The 19,517-nt window shown below is 51.4% G+C and overlaps 1 protein-coding gene across 1 annotated transcript; it reads right to left on the reverse strand.

Annotated features, from left to right (window-relative positions):
* Positions 1-710: 710 nt before the first annotated feature.
* On the reverse strand, positions 711-18,971 carry GDF6 (growth differentiation factor 6). Its single transcript, XM_003902992.2, has 2 exons — positions 18,458-18,971; positions 711-3,879 (listed from the first exon to the last, which is right to left on the reverse strand). Exons 1-2 carry the CDS (start codon positions 18,861-18,863, stop codon positions 2,918-2,920), a joined length of 1,368 nt encoding a protein of 455 aa, XP_003903041.1. The 5' UTR covers positions 18,864-18,971; the 3' UTR covers positions 711-2,917.
* Between the last annotated feature and the right edge of the window lie 546 nt (positions 18,972-19,517).

The raw sequence follows: 19,517 nt of genomic DNA on the forward strand, positions 1-19,517 counted from the left end.
CTAACTGCACATTCCCCACGTGGATATTTGGGTAGATGAGCAGGTAGATGATCTGGGGACAGAATTGTACAGTGGTTAACTCCTCAGGCTCTAGAGTCTAAATGAACTAATTTTAAAACCTAATTACAATTCCCTGGCTGGATGACCACAGGCAGGTTACTTAAATTCGCTGCACCTTGGTTTCCTCATCTGTAAAATGGGGATTATAATAATATCTACCTCTGAGGGTTTTAAATGAGATGACACATGTAGAATAACATCATGAGTGATAGAGTGAGTGCTCACACTCACACGTGGGTTCCCCAATTCACAGCAATCACAGAAAAACATTTGTGTCTTCTGGCTCCAGTGTGCCACAAATGTAAAGAGTAATTACACTGACATCTTGGTTGACTTAGGTAACCACTTTCTTACCTCAACATTACTGCTTTGTTTTTTCAACATTAAAGAAACTAAGAAATAATCCAATTTCTATTTGGATTCTGGTCTAATAGCTGACAAGGATTTGGCTTTATTCTAGTGAATAAAAATGTCATGAAAAAGGAGCTATTGAAGAGTTATGAAGAAAAAGTGTAATGCACTAAATGATAGATTTTTTAAATCATCAGATTGTTTTCAGACATTCAGTCCCAAACTGGAACAAACTACCTCTGACAATAATTCCTCAAGAAAATGATTTTTCTAAATCGATCCATATAAACCAGGCTGAGTTAAGGAGAAAAATGCATTTAATAATATAGCATTCGATTGTGTATCATCCAGGAAAGGTGTACTGTAAAAAATGTTTTGATTATTAATTGACCGCTGGTAACTTTAGTGTTGTAAATACTTGTATTATATGAGGTAGACAGTTTTAAAAAAACTCTCCATTAGACAGACTTAAAATTTTGTAATAATATTTAAGAAAATGATAACATTATGAAAAAATGAAATATCCGATTAATGCTTAACTTTGTACAACTCGAATATAAACTTTAAAAATATTAGAAATTATAACATTTGAGTGCATATAACGTTTTGTACATTAGGATGAATTGCATGCTGTCCATTTCCTCTTTGCACTTTCAGTCACCTTAAATAAACAAATATATACAGCCTTAACAGAACAACAGTGCATCCAAAGCAAATGTGCATTTTAAATTATTTCTCCTGGCCAAGTCTTTTTTTCACTTAGCATTTTTATATTAGTATTTCTTATCATCCCCACGCTTTCTTTGACAGTTTGTAGTTCTCTGAACCAAACAAGCAACAGGTTTAGATTGGAAGACAGCAAAATCACTTAGGAAAAACTAAAACTTTTTTTATGGGCTGGTACAAATTGCATTGATTAAACAACTTTATAGTCAAAGATGAGGAAGAAGCTAACTCTTCAAAGGGCCTACTCATGGGCAATGTTTGAAAACAATACTGGTGCAGGCTGGGGGAAAGTTCATGTTTTTGACTATCTGGGAATGGGTATTTCAATTTCACTGTACTCTCTCCAGCTTCCTCCCAGAAGACAAATTCCACCCCTGTCTCCTTCCTTACTGCCTGTTCCCCATCTCCCACCCCAAGCTCAATGTAACACTTGGCTCTTTTCACAGTTTCTCATTACTAAGTTTTAAAAACATTGCCTAACTGATAATTACAATCTGAAACAATTCTTTTGGGGGAGCCCTGGGCTATTGCTGGCTGGTAATCTTTCTGGAATGTCAAAGAGAGGGGAGGGAACTTAGATTTTAAAGAAACTTCAGAGACAGGGACTTGTGTCCCCTTTCATCCCTCCCTTCACCATTCCTGGCTCCTGGCCTGTCCCTTGATCCCCATCCTCCCTGAGGCCCACCATCTTCCCTCCTGATGGGACTCCTTCTACTTCTTGGTTCCTATTTCCTCCTTTGTAGCTCTTATCTTGTTTTGTTCCCCACTCCTGCCCATTTTTTTTTTTAACTGGGAAATCACCTTCCCCTTAGAAGAGCATGTCTGAATTTTGGCAAATTCTGTTGAAAGAAATCAATTAGAATCAGAAAGGGCGTTTGGGTGGGCTACCTCTAGCCTGGGCTAATGCACCTCAGTGTCAGCCCCAGTCAGAGGCAGGCCTTGTGGTTTCTCATTATCCTTCAGGGGGTTCCATTTGGACTAATTCTTGTCATTCCATCCATACCAGTTCCCCTTGCCCCTACCAGAAAAAGCAACAATGAAGGCAGAGACCTGGGCCCTCAGGAGTGAGGTGAAGGTTGCCAGTTCCTGGTACTGGAAGAGGCCAGGGCAAAGCTGGTAAACTCCCAGAGTACACAAACGGGTGAGAGGGGCACTCGTGGGCCCACCTCTCTCAAAGCTCTTCTATAGGCAGTACCATTCCTGATTTAACTATTCCTTTTGCCAGTTTCCCTAACACTTTCTGTGTGGGAGGGCACAAGACATGGGCTATGAGATGGCCAGAGACCCCACCTTCTTTACACCAGTAAAAAACAACCAAACCAAGATGCGGTCAACGGTGATTCTTCCTCCCACATTGTTTCCCTTTTTAAACTGTTACTTTTTCAATCCATGGAGCAGTTGAGAAACGGGTATGCATCTCTTCTCCCCTCCCCTTCTATCAAAACCTGTAAGACACACAAGGAAATCCAAAGCCACAGTAATAGAGAGAGAGAAAAAATAAAACACACACACACAGAACAAAAGAAATCCTCCTTGGCTTGTTTTTCCAGGGTGGCCAGGCAAGGTGTCAAAATCCATATCTCCCTCTGGGCTGGCAGGTAGAAGGTACTGGGAAAGCTGCGCTCCCTCTCTCCCACCGGCTCTCACGTCCAGGCTGTTCCCTCACCCTCAGCCTCCCCCAGCGCCAGCTTCCTCCTCCTCCTCTCTGCAGCCAGGCCTCTCCTGCAAGACGGACCTTGGCCCGCCTTGGTTCCGGGCCAAGGCAGTGGGAAAGGCACCGCTACCTGCAGCCGCACGACTCCACCACCATGTCCTCGTACTGCTTGTAGACCACATTATTGCCCGCGTCGATGTACAGGATGCTGATGGGAGTCAATTTGGTAGGCACGCAGCAGCTGGGCGGAGTAGAGCCGGGATCCATGGAGTTCATCAGCGTCTGGATGATGGCGTGGTTGGTGGGCTCCAGGTGCGAGCGCAGCGGGAAGTCGCATACACCCTCGCAGTGATAGGCCTCGTACTCCAGGGGCGCGATAATCCAGTCGTCCCAGCCCAGCTCTTTGAAGTTCACGTGCAAGGGCTTCTTGCTGCAGCGTAGCCTGGACTTCTTGCCGTGACGCTTGCCATGGCGGCTGGCGAAGGCCGTGCGCCGCCGCCGGCGGCCGGGCGAGGGCAGCCAAGGCCCGGCGTCCGGGGCGCCCGACGGCGGCGGCCAGGACCCCTCGGTGCCCACGCCCGGGCCCGCAGCCTCCGCCGACCCCAGCTGCTCGCGCATCTCTGCGAACAGGTTCTTGCGCTGGGATCTGGTGAACACCACGAGCAGGGCCCGCTCCTGAGGGGGCCGCACCCTCCGGCCGAAGCCCAGACTCCGCAGGTCCGGGGGCGGCGGTTGCTGGGGTCCCCGCGCGTGAGTCTCGGCCTCCCTGGCGTCCGGCTCGCCCCATGCGGCCCGCAGCTCCAAGCACAGCTGCTTCCAGGGCTGGTGGCGCAGCCCCTGCCACACGTCGAAGACTTCCCAGCCGGCCGGCGGCGCCCCCTGCGGGTCCAGGGTCCGCGCGTCCAGCAGGAGGGGCGAAAGGCACGGAAAGAGCTGCACGTGGAGCGGCCCGGCTAGTGGCCCCCAAGGCGCTGAGGGCGCCTGGCGAAACAGCCGCAGCTCCGCGCCCACCAGCTCTTCTTTGTCTGAGAGCATGGACACATCAAACAAATACTTCTGTCTCCGGAGAGGAGTGTGCGAGAGATCGTCTGCGAGATAAAAAATAATTACAGTCAGTTTCACTTAAGGGGGAGATCAGCCCGGTGCTCTTCGGTCGCCCCGGGAGGAAAAGGGCGGGGAGTGGGGGCAGGTCGGCCGGGGAGTCCAGCTTGCCCGGCCCGGGGCCTGACCACCCCGGCTTCCCATCTGGCTGGTGCATGGCGCGGGGAAGGGGGTGCGCCAGGGCAGGCCCCCTCCTCCGGGTCAGCTCCGGACTCTCAGGGCGGAAGTCGGTGGCTGCTGGCGAGGCGGCGGCGGCCTACCGTGTTTTCCCCCCAGAAGGCTTCGTAACCACTAATGTGTCCTTTGTGGTCTCGAGCCTGGGCCGTGCTTCCCCCAGACCTCCTCCAGGCTGGGCTGGCTGGTGCTCGTTCACGTCTCAAATGTCACCTCCTCCAAGTAGCCATCCCTGACCACCCTGATCTAAAGTAGCCTCTCCAGGTCCCTATCACAGGACTGGCTTGATTATCTTCCCGGTACTTAGGATTATCTACAATTACCTTGTTTATTTTTATCTCGTTAGTAGTCTGCCTTTCCCAGAAACACTCTGCCCGCCTCCACCAGCCCACAGGAGCTAGGCCGATGTCATAGTCCGCCTTGCTCCCCTCAGTGCCTAGGGCGGTGCCTGACCTGGAGCACACGCCCCTTGGTTAAGTGGGAAACTTCTACTGCAGTGAGTCTTAATCTGGCTCACTAAAATGTCCTGGAGAACTGAAAAACTTCCAGGGCCAGGGCTTGATTCAGCCTATTGAGTCAATGTCTAAGGACAGGACTGGGCATGGGGTTTTGTTTATTGTTTGCTTTTTTGTTGTTGTTGTTAACTCCAAGATGATTTAAAGGTGCAGTTCTAGTTTAGACTCACTAGTCTGGGGTAACACTGCTGCCCATCAGGCGGTTTGGGTGGGTCCAACAGTGCAGGCAGAATGAAGAGCTGGTGAGGGATTTATTTATGTATTCACCAATCATTAAACAACAAACAAAAGAGCAATGACGTTTCAGAAGTATTGGGGACAGGGGGTGAGAAGTGAACAAACACACCTTGTGTCTGTCCATTGAGAACATCCTGCAGTCAATGAGAAAAATATATACCTGGAAGGCAGAAAATCTCAGCCAGGGACAATTAGACACACACACACACACACACAGAGAGAGAGAGAGAGAGAGAGAGAGAGAGAGAGAGAGAGACTTTCCCATCTCTTCTCCCACTTCCAATCTAAAATTCTCTGGCTTTGCAACTATTCCGGAAGATAAAAGGTTTGGTCATAAGTGAGAAAAAGAAATTTAGGACAGGTGAGGTAGGGGAGTATAACAGGCTTTTAAAATCCAAGGCAAATTCTTCAGAACCAAGGCAAAACTGGACTTCTTTTTTGACACATTTGTGCACGAAGCCAACTCCACTTCAATGTGCAAGGCGGAAAGCTAACCAGATTTTCCTGGGCTGCCTTCCCATAAAATATTTACAACCTAGCAAATACAAAAATCCCCAAAGCCCCCAGCCTTCCCCAGAAGCTAGTAAAGTTTGGGTCGATTTCAATAGTAAAAGTGTCACTGGGCCCAGCATCCAAGCCTCTGTACCAGTCCATATGTAGCCCGGGGGCGCTGGCTCTGGAGCCTCAGCCACACCCAGTTTGTACTCGGGGCTGACCGTACCATTGGCTGGTTCACTCTTACACACATGCCCCAACCTGAGATGGGGTGTGGGAAGGGTTAGAGAGGTGAAAAGGGAAAAGCTGCTGCAGGCAGTTGATTTATGGAAGCCAAGACCTTCAAACCGACCAGGGTCACATTAAAATCAGGGGGAATTCAGCACACTTTCTTCTCCTTCAAAGAAACCTGTGTCTGACAATGCTCAGCCACCACCCAGATCTCTGGACCTACTGCCTTAGGCTTGGCTTCCTGCCTCTCTCCCCAAACTAGGGATGAGATGAGAGCAACAAATCTAAGGCACTTGCTGCACTAGCTAAATGTTGTTAGGGATAACATATTTCTAATCTGTATCCACCTGCACAGAACAGTTCTGAAAGGTAATTACTTGTATTATTCTCATTTTACAGATGAGAAAACCAAGGATTGGAGAAATTAAGGTATTGCCAAAAGTCAGACAGCTAGAAAGTGATGAAGCTAAGAGCCACACTTATGTCTATTTAATTCAGAGTTGGAGCATTTAGCCCCTAAGCCCCATTGCCTCTCCACTGTAGTCCAGGTACTAGAGTCTAAAAGTAACCAGAAGTGGCCAGTGTATAAGGGGAAAAGAGTCCAAATTATTTGCAGGGCTTGCTAGGAATAAAATCTAGGCTCCCTTAGGAAATCATTTACATCTTTGCTTACACAACTCTTGAGATGGTTTGCCACTGGCTGCAGTGCATTAGGCAGGTGTAAAGAATTATGATTTATTTCTCTCTCATGCAACATGGGAGAATCAGCCTGCTCTTGCTTTTACTCTTTTAAAATATATATATGTGGGCCAATAAATGATTAATTTGCACAGCTGAGTTAAAACTGAGGCAAGCATCTGTAGAGAAAGATCTCTTACTGATTCTGCAGCCTTAGGATTTCTGATGATCTTTCCAGCAAGACCAGCCCACCCCTACCCTTTCCAGGTTTCAGTGCAAGAATGCAAATGGGACTTCAGCTAATTATCTGTTCTCTTCCTACACCAGCTCTGTCACCTACTTCAAGGGCCCTCACCTGTGTGCATGTGGCCACTCCAGCTCACAGCTTAAAGCTGTGCACAGTTTCACAGGTGCACACATCAGTGTTGTGATCTACCTTCGGGGAAACTGAATGGATGAAGAGTCTGTCCAGACCCTGGAAGTGAGCTTAGGGATATTTGGGCAAGAATTTTACAGCCCAGGTATCTGGAGCTTGGCCTGGAATAGTGACTCTTAAAGCCACTAAATCTGCAGTGGTCTTTAAATCTGAATCGTCAGCATCTCATAAGCACTTGCTAGAAATGCAAATTCTCTCTAGCTCTAGAGGCTTGTGGTAGGGTCTAGAATTTGCATTTCTAGTAAGCTCCCAGATGATTCTGATACTGCTGATCCAAGGAATTACTCTAAGAACCACTGATCTACGTGGGGGTTGTCCTCTAGGTTCTTTGAATTCACAACCAAGTAGGGAGGAGCACCAAACAAGGTGCTGCAAAGCATAGGGCCAGGGCAGCATCTGAGGCAGTACTCACCAGGACCAAGTCAATTCTACCTCTCCCAGCCCATTCCTGGCCCCCAAAGCCACCCCCATTTTTTTATCCTTTCAGCCACAAGTTCTTTCCCCAGGTCTCCAGAACCTCTAACCCCTAAACAGAAGATCCAAGAAGGTGGCTCCTCTGTGCGCCTCCCCTGCAGACCACATTCCCCACCTGTCTAAACCTGCATCACAGAAATAGCTCAGAGGAGGCATCCAATCTGGGAAGTGAATATAACACCATGCACTGTTACCCTGAAGACACTTCCCCTGCTGCATGCTGACCTGGCATCACAGAGCCTGGCTCAGCTGCCATGAGCCATCTGTGGGCAAAAAGCCAGCCCTTCATACTCCCTTCCACAAGCCTCCTCTCCCATTAAGTCTTGTATAAATGAAGACTGATGTCATCAAATGATCCTCTCTCCCACCACTTTGACTAAAAAAACATGCACTTATCACTTCAAAATCTGTGGCACTTTCCCACATCCTGGAAGTGAATCCTATGCTTTGGGCCCTTAAATTGAAATTGACCAGAAATACATGGTGGAAACTTTTATTTCCCTTTTACTTTGCATCAACCTGGTTTGTTACAGCTTATTCACACCTCTGCTAACAGTGTTTGCTGAATATTAGACATACAAACATTTCCAGTTACAATTGCTGGATTTGGGCTTATCTTCTTTCCCTGGCAGGTGCATAGAGAAGGGAAGGGGAAGAGAGAAAAATAAGAAGGAAGGAACAAACCGTGGCATATTAGAAGATACTCCTTCATAATGGTCAACAAGTTGGTAAAAGGCTGAAAGCACTTCAAACATATGTTTCTGGTGTAGAATTTAGGAAAAATTTAAAAGAGGGGAGATGTTGATCAAAGGGTACAAATTTTCAGTTAGGGTGAATATAAGGTAAAAAATAAAATTTTAATTAAAAAAAAAAAGAAACCAAGAGAAGAAATGGTACCTATTTGCAAGGTATCATTGCACCCATTTTAAATGAGGAAGCTGGCTTAGAAAGGAAAAGGGCATCTGTTCACGGTCACAGTATATGGTTGGAGAAAGTTGGAGTCGCAAACTCCAGAGCGGAAAGGAGAAGATGCCCTCAATGCCAAAGGCCAGACGCCCGGGAACCTCAGCCCCAGGAGGGCGGCATGAGGGAGCGACACGCAGCTGCAGGACTCTGTGCGCCTGCCCACTCCAGCCTGCCCACTCCAGCCTGCCCACTCCAGCCCCAGTGCCTTCTGCTGGGAGCTACTTCCTTGAGCTAGCCTGTAGAGGGTTTCCAAAAACCAGAAACTTCCTTTGGTTGGAGGTGGGAAGGGCCCGGCATTGCATTTTCCCAAGACATCTCTGAGATATATACTCAGTTTGAGGTGACTTTTGAGAATCCTAGTTGGATTTTGTCACTTGCCTGGCTGTGCAGCCACGGTTCCAGCTCTCCAGATTTGCAGGATTCTTGGCACGGCTGACTTTGGGTTCCACGAGATTCCTCCGCGCGCAACTGGCTCACATCTCTGAGTACGCAGTGACCCCGGATAGTTACTGGTCAGGCGTCCCGCCACGCCTCCCAGCCATGTTCTCCGGTGGCACAGGCCCCGCGACTAGGCCACTGTTCAGAAAGTCGAGAAGATAGTGGACTTTCCCACCCCCAACCCCCAGGCAGGGAGAATCACCCATCTTTGCAAGAGAAACTCTAGGCACCTTTCCCTTATCCCCTCATTTTAGAGCCAGCAGCAGCATTGAGCGCTTGTAGGGCACCACCTTTGTGCTAGGCACGTGCTCAGAGCTTTAATGGTCTCTCACTGAATCTTCACAGGGAACGTCTAAGGTCAGGCCTACTGTGATACTCACTTATGGATGAAGAAACTGAAACTCTAAGAGGTATCTTGCCCATTGTCTTGAAACTAGCAAAGGAACAGGTGTTGAAGGTCCTAATTCCAAGTGCCCTGATCCCAGTCCTGCAGCCATGCCTCTCTACCAGGGTCCTGTTCGGGCAGGCAGCCAGGAAATAGGACATACCTTCATCATCAATGTAATCAAGGTGGGCTGGCTGGGTTCCCCCAGGATTTTTTTCTTTTCTTTTCTTTACTACAAAGAAGACCTCCAAGCTCAAAATTCATGACTGGGCTTGGAGTCATTTTCTCAACTAGGTCTCTCACCTTCAGCACTGCACTGAGGGGGCAAAGTCCATCAGGTTGGAAATAGAGCCAGGTGTACTGGGTGAATAAAAATGAGCCACCAACCCCTCCCCCTGGAGTGTGAAGGGCTTTAAGGGGAATCTGTGTGCCCGAGGAGATACTCATCCTGAGTCAGGCCTCTGTTGAGATCTGAGCTTTGCAAGCTGCTGATGCATTGCTAGCATTCTTACTGAGATGTGAGTTCAGGAAGCAATCCATACAACTCACCCTTTCCAGGGTGCTCTTTCTTAACCCCAGTACTCATGTCTGACCCCCCAGCATAATAATCGTAAGAGCAAACACTGATGTAGCACTAAATCTGTGCTGGGCATGATCTAAATTCTCAACTTGTAGTAACTCATTTAATCCTCAAAACCACTTCTGAGACAGCCATCATTCTAAACTAAAAGAGACAGCTTGAGTAACTGGCTCAAGATACTAAGTAGTAGAGCCGGCAGTCTGGCTCCAGTATCTGTGCCACCACCCTAGACATCCTAGCCCTGATCTCTGTGCCTTGTAGAAACCCTGAGAAACTCTTCCATGCTCCCCGTGCCTGGAGGGAGGGCATCAATGCCTGGCCGACAAGAGTCACTCACTTCAGCAGAACTGCAGCAGTCATTCCTTCAGCAGAAGAAATGTCGATGACTGGACTTGTGAAAGAATTTAGGAGGAAACTTAACAGGGCTATAGAGGGGTGCAAATGTGATAAGGTGTGAGAGAAAGACTTCTGAACGCAAATGTCAGTCATTACTGACAATGTGGAACGAGCATAGGAATTTAAAGTCTAAGAGACATAAATTTGAGTCCTGATCTGTGACTTAGTGGCTGGGTGACCTTGGGTAGACTGGGTCACATAATCTCTCCCAGCTTCATATGCCTCAGCTATAAAATGAGAGAACCACCTCTACCTTGCAGGATCATTGTAAAGATCAGAGTCAAAGTACTCAGGGATGTGCATGGTATGTAGAAACATTCAATGAATGCAGCCAATATTTCTGTAACTACTTACATCTTCCAGGGGAAGGTGCACCTGTCCTCCTGTTGACTTCCTTTGAAATCCAGTTCTCTGGACTTCAATCCTTGTGGTCCAGGTGTCTCCACAAGATTCCAGAAGTGAGTGGAGGAAATGTGCTAGGAAGCATGAGAAAGATGAAGATGCTTCCAGTTCCTGCTTATCTTAAGTCAAGTGAAAGTCAAGGCTCATGGAGGCTGCAGCATCACCTCATCATCCCGATTCTTCTCAGTCCTGTGAGGCCATATCACCACTGCTGTCCCTCCCACAGTGCCAGGTGAATAGACAACCTCCACCTCAGCCACATCAAGGATCAGGCCCTTCTTGCAGGTTTCCTCTTCTGCAGGGGTCAAGGCCAGTGACAGCGCTTGTGCTAACCCAAATGATTGCCAGGCTGGCAGTGCAGCCCTGAGAGGCCTGAGGATCCATTTCTTTCCCGGCTTTGGTATCCTTTAGTGGGGGCACAATCTGACCACAGGGCCAGTCTGGGGTGGGGATAGAGAGGCAGATGTTACTGATCTTCACTGTACAAAGGGCCAGACACATATTGGGAGGGCTGCAATGGGGGACCCCTTGGGCTTCAGCATGAGGCCAGGCCTGGGTGTTTGTCACTTTTGAAGGAAGGTTTCATTGGCAGGTCTGTCCTCAGTGTGTGTTCCTTCTCATCGTACACTCACCAGTCCAGCTTTTCTCATGTCTCTTGGCTTCCCCAGAGCCCTCCCCAATAGCTTGCCCTGTATTTCTCCTTCCAAAGACTAGAGGGGTCCAAGGCGAGTCTTCCACGGAGTCTTGGAGAGGCTTTTCCACTTTCTCCCTCAGGCCTCCAGATGTGGGCTCTTCTCTTCCTGAGGGGCCTGGGCCTTGTAGACTCCACAAGTTAAGTGGTTCTGGTGGCCTGCCTGGATCCCTCGGAGAAATCCCAGTATTGGTATAGCAAGCTCTGGCTCAAGGTGAGGCAAATGAATGAGAGTGGAGAGAAAGAAAAGAAAGGGGATCCTCGAATCCCACTCAACTGAAAACAGCTTCGCACCCCTCACCTCGGGACCTCAGCATGGCCTTTAATGGCCTTAGCTCTAACCCCAGGATGCCTGTTTCTGACAAGCAGTGATGACTGGAGAGGAGCCCTCTCCCTTGAGTGCTGATCACCGCATCAGGAGCTCCAAGGCGCTTTAGGGAAACTTCTTTTGTCTTTAGAGGATGAAACAGATTCATTTACAAAGTAGTTTTCCTGAACTTAGTTAATGACCCTGATGGCCGCGTGCTCTCTTGAAGGGCCAGAGAGGCAAAGCTGAGATCAAGGACACTTCACTGTGCTTCTCTTTTCAACGGGGTCCCATTCTGGGCTCCCGACCACAGCGGCTCAAATCTTAATTTGGCATCACTACAGATGAAACCCAAACCGAAGCTCTCGTACTGTTCCCGCGGTGAGCCCTCCCTCCCTCCCCATCTCACCGCGGCAGCGCACGCGGCCTGCCCTTCCCCTGGGGCCCGGACCTGGGGGATTGGCTAGGGGCGGCCTTCCCTGCACTGTCGACCGGTAAGTCACCCGGGAGCCCAGGGGAGCAACCAGGTCCTCCAGGAAGGCTAGGGGAGTGGAAATGGAGGAATCCTCAAGCTGCCATCGGAGCTGGAATATGATCGGGAGGCTTGGCTTAAGTTTTGAAATCAAAAGTAGAAGGAAGGGTGTCCATTTTATGCGGCTTCCGCTCCCTGACCAGTTCTGAGGTTGCAGGTGGGGATGAGGGTTCAAACTGGCTTGTAGTCGCGGGGAAGATATTGGACTCAGTGCGCAGGAGAAACCGCTGTGCTGTGCCCTTTAAAGTGCTGGGCCGGGTGCAGCCTGGGAGGAAGGGAGAGCCGCAATCTCTGTCTGCGGCGTTCATATAGGTCTGACTTTCGAAACAATTTAGCAAAATGAGATTCGTGGGCCTTAGTCTATGCCTAGTTAATTTCCCTCCACACTGAGCTTCGGAGCGGCAGTGGGCTGGGAAGTGGAGTGGGAGCTGGACCAATTTGCCTAGAAGTCAGGTTTGAAAAGCAGGCGCACCAATTCCCCTGAACTCCTACGTTATTCAGGGATGCTCTCCGCACCCCACTAAAGCCAATCCCCTGCGCTGCCCCTGTTCCCGCCCTCTGCCCCTCTCCCCAGGCTAAACCGGCCTGGGCTAGAGGCCCGCCCCTCGCCTCTTTCACGCCCACTCTCGGGTCCCTAAACCGTGCCCCGCCCCCAGGCGCCGAGGCCACTAGCGCCGCAGCGCGCGCTTCCCTAGGAACGTTGTCCAGCGCCGCCCGCCGCCCGCCCCTTCCAAGCTCTTGCAGCCCCTCACCCCAAGTGGACCCAACCCTCAGTCCCCAGCAATGCTAATGGACTGTCTTAGAAGGCAGAGAACGGCAACCCTGGAACCCATTAGTCCAAGGAGGACCTATTTAATTTCTGTAAACAGGAGATACTATTTAACAGACTTTGAGCTTAAAAATAAACAGCCAGGGCTTGGGGTGGGGGATGGAGGGATGTCAAGCAACGGAATGGCACGGTGAATCCACATTCCGGCATTCCACACCTCGAGGGCTCGGCTCGATTCAGTCCCCTGGTCCAAAGAGCGTCGTTTGACCCGGGTTATTCAATACCCGAGGGGTTATCGAACTAATGCCCTTCCTTTTACTTAAAAGCGCCCAAGGATTATTGTTGATTTGCTCTGGGGCCTTTGGTGCACGCAGTAGTCCTAGCAGGAAACAAAAATTCTTGTTCTGCCCTGTTTCTATCATACCATCTTCCTCTCCACCTTTCCATCTCATTCCCTTCTTCCTTCTCCCCTACCGCCCCAGAAACACGTCACCACGTTCGAGGAGGTGTGTAAGAACCCCAAGGACTCCAGCTAAGAAAAACATGTGGTGTTAGGGCCTCCGATGCAGTGCCCTGCGTTCCCCGCGGGTCCAGGTGACACGCATCCTCTCCGGTCGGAAAGAGGAGCTTTCAAGTCCTGATTGAATTGGGGGGTGGGGAGGGAGGAGAAGAGGGATTCGCAAGGCCTGTCGTGATCTGTGGTTTGAGTGACTTTTTTCTTTTAATGCGCAGAAACCACAAGGATGTTTGAGCAAGTTTTTAGATCCCCTCCCCCACCGGCAACTCCACCGCGCAAACTCCCAGAGGCCCGAGAGCCTCCCGCGTTGAGGAAAACGCTATGTCCGTCTCAGATTAGCCTACTTTGCCAAGGAAACTCGCCAAGAATCCCTGCGCAACCTGCGCTCTCGCTGTAGAACATACTAGGTGGTCTTTCTTGCTCTCTTTTTAGAAACTTCTTGCTTTTCCCTATAAGGCAGACCTTAAGGCCTTAAGGATTGGAACTGCAATAACTGATGTTTAACAGCAAGTCAGTGGCTAAGAGTTTGGTCTGTGGCCTTAAATATGCCTTAGTTATTCGAACCAGAAGAGCAAAACAAACTTTTAGTTTAAGACTTCTTTCCCTTACCCCCGGGCTTTTTGCAGGACCTTCCAGTTCACCTGGCTGGAGGAGGACCCTGAACCTGGACGGTGGCGCAAACTCCGTGTCCGCGCCCATACAGGCGCACCCTCACACGCACACACTTGAACGCTTAGCAAACCTTTTCCAAGGCTGTTCCCTCTTTCCGGGGAAATAAAGCCTAGATTGGAACCTTCTGCCCAGCTTCCTCATTTGGCCGTCTGGTCTGCATTAGTGTTTTTATAAGGGACTCAAACAAATCGAATACAAGGTCACCAAATAATTAACAGTTGTGAATTCCCTCCGTCCCCATTAAAATACTTCCCTGCTTATATTTCATTTTCGGTTTGCCAACGACAACAGGGTACCGGCAAAAACACTGCCGAGTTGATTACACCACTCTGCGGCCCAGGTCCACCCAGAAACCCGCTGTTTTGCATAACATGAGGTACCAGATGAACTTCAATCGCGAGGGAACTACGCAACTCTCTGAATGCCCTACCCACAGCCAGGCTATTCCTAGAATGGTCCTGCTCTGCCCTTTGATAATCACGACCCAGAAGGTGAACGGAGAAGCCAACAAACAATCAGTGGCAAACTGTCCTGACAGTTATTTCTAGGGCATCAAGTTCTTCAAGGATGTTCCCATCTCGTTTTGATTTTTATCTGTTCCTTACCGCCTCCTTTTTGAGAGTATTATTACAACAAGAAAAAAGTAAAGGGTATTCTTATTTCAAAGTAATCTGGAAACCTAACTCACAGTAATAGTCTTAGAATTATTTTGGTTCTCTCATTCTTGAGAGTTGTTTTATCCCCTTGTTGAAATTATGTGGCACTTTTCACTACATAAACTGAAAGTCTGAGTCTCTCTCTCTCTCTCTCTCTCTCTCTCTCTTGCTCTTCCTCTCTATCTCTCAGCCCTGCTGAATTCATAGAACTAATTGTCTGGCTTTCTCAGGCCCCAGGGCTGGGGGTCCAGGGCCCCAGGACTAGTAGCCTTTTAATGAGTTATTTCATGAGCAAATTGTAATTTCACCATATCCAACTTTGTCCATTCTCATCCCATGATGGCACTGAAACACATATGCACACACCTTCTCACCTTTATGGATCCAACATCATTTTAAAAGCACAATATAAGAGCATTTTTAAAAATCAGGGATAACATGGTTTGTGCCTCTGCTAAAATAAGAACAGGAGGCAGCAAGGCACACCAAAATTCAGACCCTCACATCTAGTTTCACTCACACTCCTAACTCGGTCTTAAGTGACTGCAGACAAATTATTAGACTGGGGGAAAATCTTTCCATTTTTTGACTTCCGCTTCTTGTCACCATCCATTAGAAACCACCTCACCCCTTAAATTATCTATGCAGTGCTCTAGTTAAATATGCAGGATCTCGAATCTTATACGAGCCCCACCTCTCACTAACTGTGTGACCTCAAGCAACTTGCTTAACTCCTCTGTCTTCTTTACTTCACCTGTAAAACGTGGTGGTGATAGCGTTTTCCTAGGAAGTGGTTGTGATAACTAAGCGAAATAATTCATGCAACAAAATTTAGTGCAATACTTGGTACACAGTAAATTTTCAATAAATCGCGATTACTATTACTCCTAGGTGTCTGGAGAGCATACTGAAAGAAGGGACCTGTTTTAGGTTTTTGTTGTCGTTGTTGTTATTGTTGTTGTTGTTGTTATTGCAATAAGTTCTCCTCCTGGAGGATAGGGAGAAGTGGCCAGGGATGGGGTAGTACAGAACTTGCTTTCTTTATAAACCTAAAGCGTCCTTCGTTCACTTTGGGCAGAGTTTATGCCTGCTCTCCCACTCTCAACCATAGGCTTCAGGTGTAACTTTGGGGTTTCCGGGGTACGGAAGGCTTTTTACAGAGCATGTTGCCCATGCCTCCTGGACTGGCTTCGGGGCTCCTTTCCTTTCCTTCGCTCCTCCCCTTGGGGGACCCCTGGCTCCTCCGAGCCAGGCCAGCCCCACTCAACGGCGATTTAAACATCCCTTAGGCGAGGCGGCAAGTTAGCGCTGCTGGCCCAGCTCTAGGCGGGCCGCTGCTCTTTCCTCCTCGCTAGGCTGTCCACGCTTTGGGGGAGGGGACCTTAGGGGGTTTGGCGCGGTTAAGAGCCCCACGTGAGAGGGGCGGAAGTCCTCGCCAGGAGCCGGGGATGCGCGGCTGGCGGGTCCCTTCCATCACGGGAGACGAGACACCGTTTGATGTGTTATGACATGAACCCTCAATTAGATCGCTGAGTTGAAACACTCCAATCAGGGGCCCGATGCTAAGCAAGCCCCGGAAGGTCCAGCCTGAGGTCACCGCCGGTGACACATCAAATCAAAATCAGTGAGAGGGAAAGTGAGGCTTTCCCTTTATCAAGCTGGGGCTGCAGCCAGCAACGCACCCCCTCCTCTACGCACCCCTCCCGCCCGCGGCTCCGCACTCCTTCACCCCCGCGCGGCGTGCGACAAGCCGCACCGCCTTCCCAGTCAACGAACTGCCTTTCTTCGCATTTTCTGGGAACCTGGAGACGCCGAGAAGACCGTGCCTTTGAAGCTGCGGTCCGGGTGGTCATGCAGCGTCTCCTCCCGCTGTGGACCGCTCGCATCCCCAGCCCTCGACGGCATTCCGGGGTTGTAGCGGGCCTTGTGGATCTTGGTCCTGCTAGTCTGGAAGCCTTGGCTCGGGAACAGAGGCCTCCCCAGACTCGGTGCACATGCAATCCCTCCTCTATCTCCAGGATCCGGGGCTCACAGCGCAGTGGCGGGGGTGGGGGTGGGGAAGCTACAGGGCAAACTAGGGTAAAGTGATTTCTCATCTACGCCGGATTTGGGGCCCCCCAAGACTTCTCCCCATCCGTTGTCTGAATGCCACAGGCTTCTGGAGACACCTCGGAACAGCCCTCAGGGTCTTTTGGTCCTGTGCCAAACTCACACGGCACAGCGAACCAGTTAGGGTGCCCACTTGGGGGAGGGGCGGAGATTCTTGCCACTTTATTCCCAGGCAAAGAAAATCCGCGCCCAACCGCCGGCCAGCCTAGGCCTCTGGCACTTCTCTTGAGGAAGGGCCTCTTGAGCAGTCTTCTCTGAGCTTCCTTAGCCTCCTTCCGCAAGTGTAGTACAGAAAGTGCACGATTAACAGAGGACTTGGAGGCACAGAAACAACTGTAGCAAGGCGTGCGTCGTGGGGAGGGTTGGTGAGCTGCACCGGCAACACGGAGGCCAGGGACTCAGTTGCACCACTACGAAGAAGCCACGTGTCTTTGCAAAGGTGACTTTACTAGTCCTAAAATCACCATAAAATACCCGGCGTTAATTTGCCCTCTGGACCTTTCAGCAGCTCATGAACCTCGCTGACCTCAGGCTGCAGCGGCTAACCCGACGTGCGAGCGCGACTACGAGTGAGAGGCGGGGACTGGAGCCAGGGAAGAGCCTGGGGCTGGGATGGGGGGCGGGCGCCGTTAGCCTGCTCTAAAAAGCTTAGGAGATGTGCGAGCACCGAGGGTAGCAGTGGCTGAAGCAGCTTCCGAACCCCGAACCCCAGCGCTGCAAGGTTTCTGGGCAACCCCACTTAACTGGGAGCAGGTCAAAGTTATGGAGCTAAGTCTAGAGAGGATGGAGGAGTGGATATCTGCCTAAATCTCATTTATCCCCTCATTTTCTTCCTTCTCTTTCCCCTTCCTTTCCTTTTTCTCCCTTCCTTTCCTGTCTCCTTCCACATTATTGTCTCTCTCCTTTAGGAGCTGAGTTTCCGATGCCTGTGGATCCTTCCCTAATTTCTGGGACCAGAGGTGGTGCGAGGTTTTCTTGAGGGCACTGGTCACGCTGCAGATCAACGCCGGTGACAAGAAGGGGCCGCAAGGGTTTCCGTAGACACCCACACATACAGGCGACCCCACAGAGGGTACCAGGGATTTCCCCGACCCCCACCAGCCCCCAGGAATAGCGCAGAAAGAGGAACGTCGCCTGGCTGAGAAAGGTGGATGGGCATACTGGTGTACCTTTGTGTATTAAGTACCCACAACCTCCGAACTTAGCCGTCCCTGTCCCGGCCCGCCCAACTGCTGTTCCGCATCTGCAGAAACCACTCGGGTTGAGGCCTGGGAGCAGCCAGGAGCGCCACGCTGGAGCAAAAAAGCCGGAGGGCGCAGGGCTACAGCCCGGCTGACCACCTCCGCACCCAGCGCGGGGACCAACCGAGAACCCGCGCGGCGTCAGGACCAAGGGGCTGCCCGACGCCACTCGTGGACTAGCTCCTCAGACTGTGGGATTCGCTAGTGCCAGCTTTGCCCAGGGCTTTCCAAGGCTCTCTCATGCCCTAGATCTGCCCCAGCAGCTCAGGCCTTGAACTGCGAACCCAGTATCCCAAGACACCGATTCCATCAGTCCCCATCCCGACCCCTCTCCAGCCGGGTTCATCCGCCTGCTGCCTCCCGTCCTCCTCGTTTCCCCCACCAGCCACCAGACAAGCGGCAACCACGCCGCCTTCTGCAAAAGAGGAAGAAGGAAAGAAGGGAGAGAGAAAAAAAGAGGGGGAAGGAAGGGAGGATTAGAGACGAATAGAATCTGCAGCTGCATTCAGAAACTTACTCGGGCTTGAGAAAAACAATTTAAGAAAAGTAAAAGGGAAGTGTCCAGAGTGGGAAGGGAATTCACAAATGCAGCCTCCGGCGGGAAGAGCGCCCTGGCTGCGGAGCTCCAGCAGGAAGGGAGTCGAGCGTCTTGTTTGCCACTTACCTAGTCCCCTGTCTACAAAGCTGGTGATCGTGTTAGCTGACTTGGAAGACTGGAAAAAGCTGGCATTGATGCCCAGCTTCTCGGCGATGGAGTAAGTCCTGTAGATTGACAGCATGTACTCGTGGGGCACCACGCGCGGACCCCTGCCTGGCGGCTCCTGCGCCCGGGGCTGCTGAGCCTGGGGCTCGTCCTGAGGCCGCCGCTGTGGCTCCTGGCCCTCCCGGCCCGCGTCACTCTCGCGCGGCGCCCGCTGCATCTTCCCTTCCTTGCGGCTCCGCATGCCCTTGGTGGAGCCCAGCTCGGCGGACGACGAGGAGGATGAGATGGAAGCCTGCTGGAAACCGGGCAAATCCCACAGAAAACTGATGAGGAAAACGGCGGAGAGCAGGACCCTGGGAGTATCCATGGCGGGCAAGTGGCTGCGTCTCCCCGGGAGGCGGTGGCGGCAGCGCAGGACGCGCGGGACACGGAGCGGCTGGACAGCGGCCGGGGCCCGGCTCCTCGGGCGGACTCGGAGTGCGAGGAGCCGGGTCCCAGCCACACAAACCCCGGCCCCGCCACGCCCCCTCCCGCCCCTCGCCGGGAGGGGAGGAATGAGGAGGGAGGGCAGAGGAGGGGTGGGGAGGGTGGGAGGAGAGCCGGGTGGTGCGGGCCGGAGGTGTGGGGGAGAGGGGCCGCGGTGCGCCGGTGTGGCAGGAAGACGCAGCGCCCCCGCGGGACGCGCGCGGGGTTGCCGGGCGGTGAGCGCGGCGCGGGCCGCAAGCGCTGACCAGGGGAAGGCGGGCGCGGCCGGCCCATGGCGGAGGAGTAAAGGCTGGCCCACCGCGCCAGGGTCCCCCTCGAACTCCCGGAGGTGCGGTCCCTCCGCAGCGCGGCCCCGGCTTTCGGTCCCCGCCAGCCGCCTCCACCTTCCTGGGAGCCAGCGGCCGGGGAGGAGGGAAGCGGCGGTGGCGCCCCCCAGAGACGGCTTGGGGCAGGCGCCTCTGCTGCAAGCTGCGCGGTGCCTCGGGGCGGTGGTACCTTCCCTCCTCGGCCCCAACCGCCAGGCCTGCCGTTCGCG

This window comes from Papio anubis, chromosome 8, assembly GCF_008728515.1.
Source record: "Papio anubis isolate 15944 chromosome 8, Panubis1.0, whole genome shotgun sequence".
Taxonomy (NCBI): Eukaryota; Metazoa; Chordata; class Mammalia; order Primates; family Cercopithecidae; genus Papio; species Papio anubis.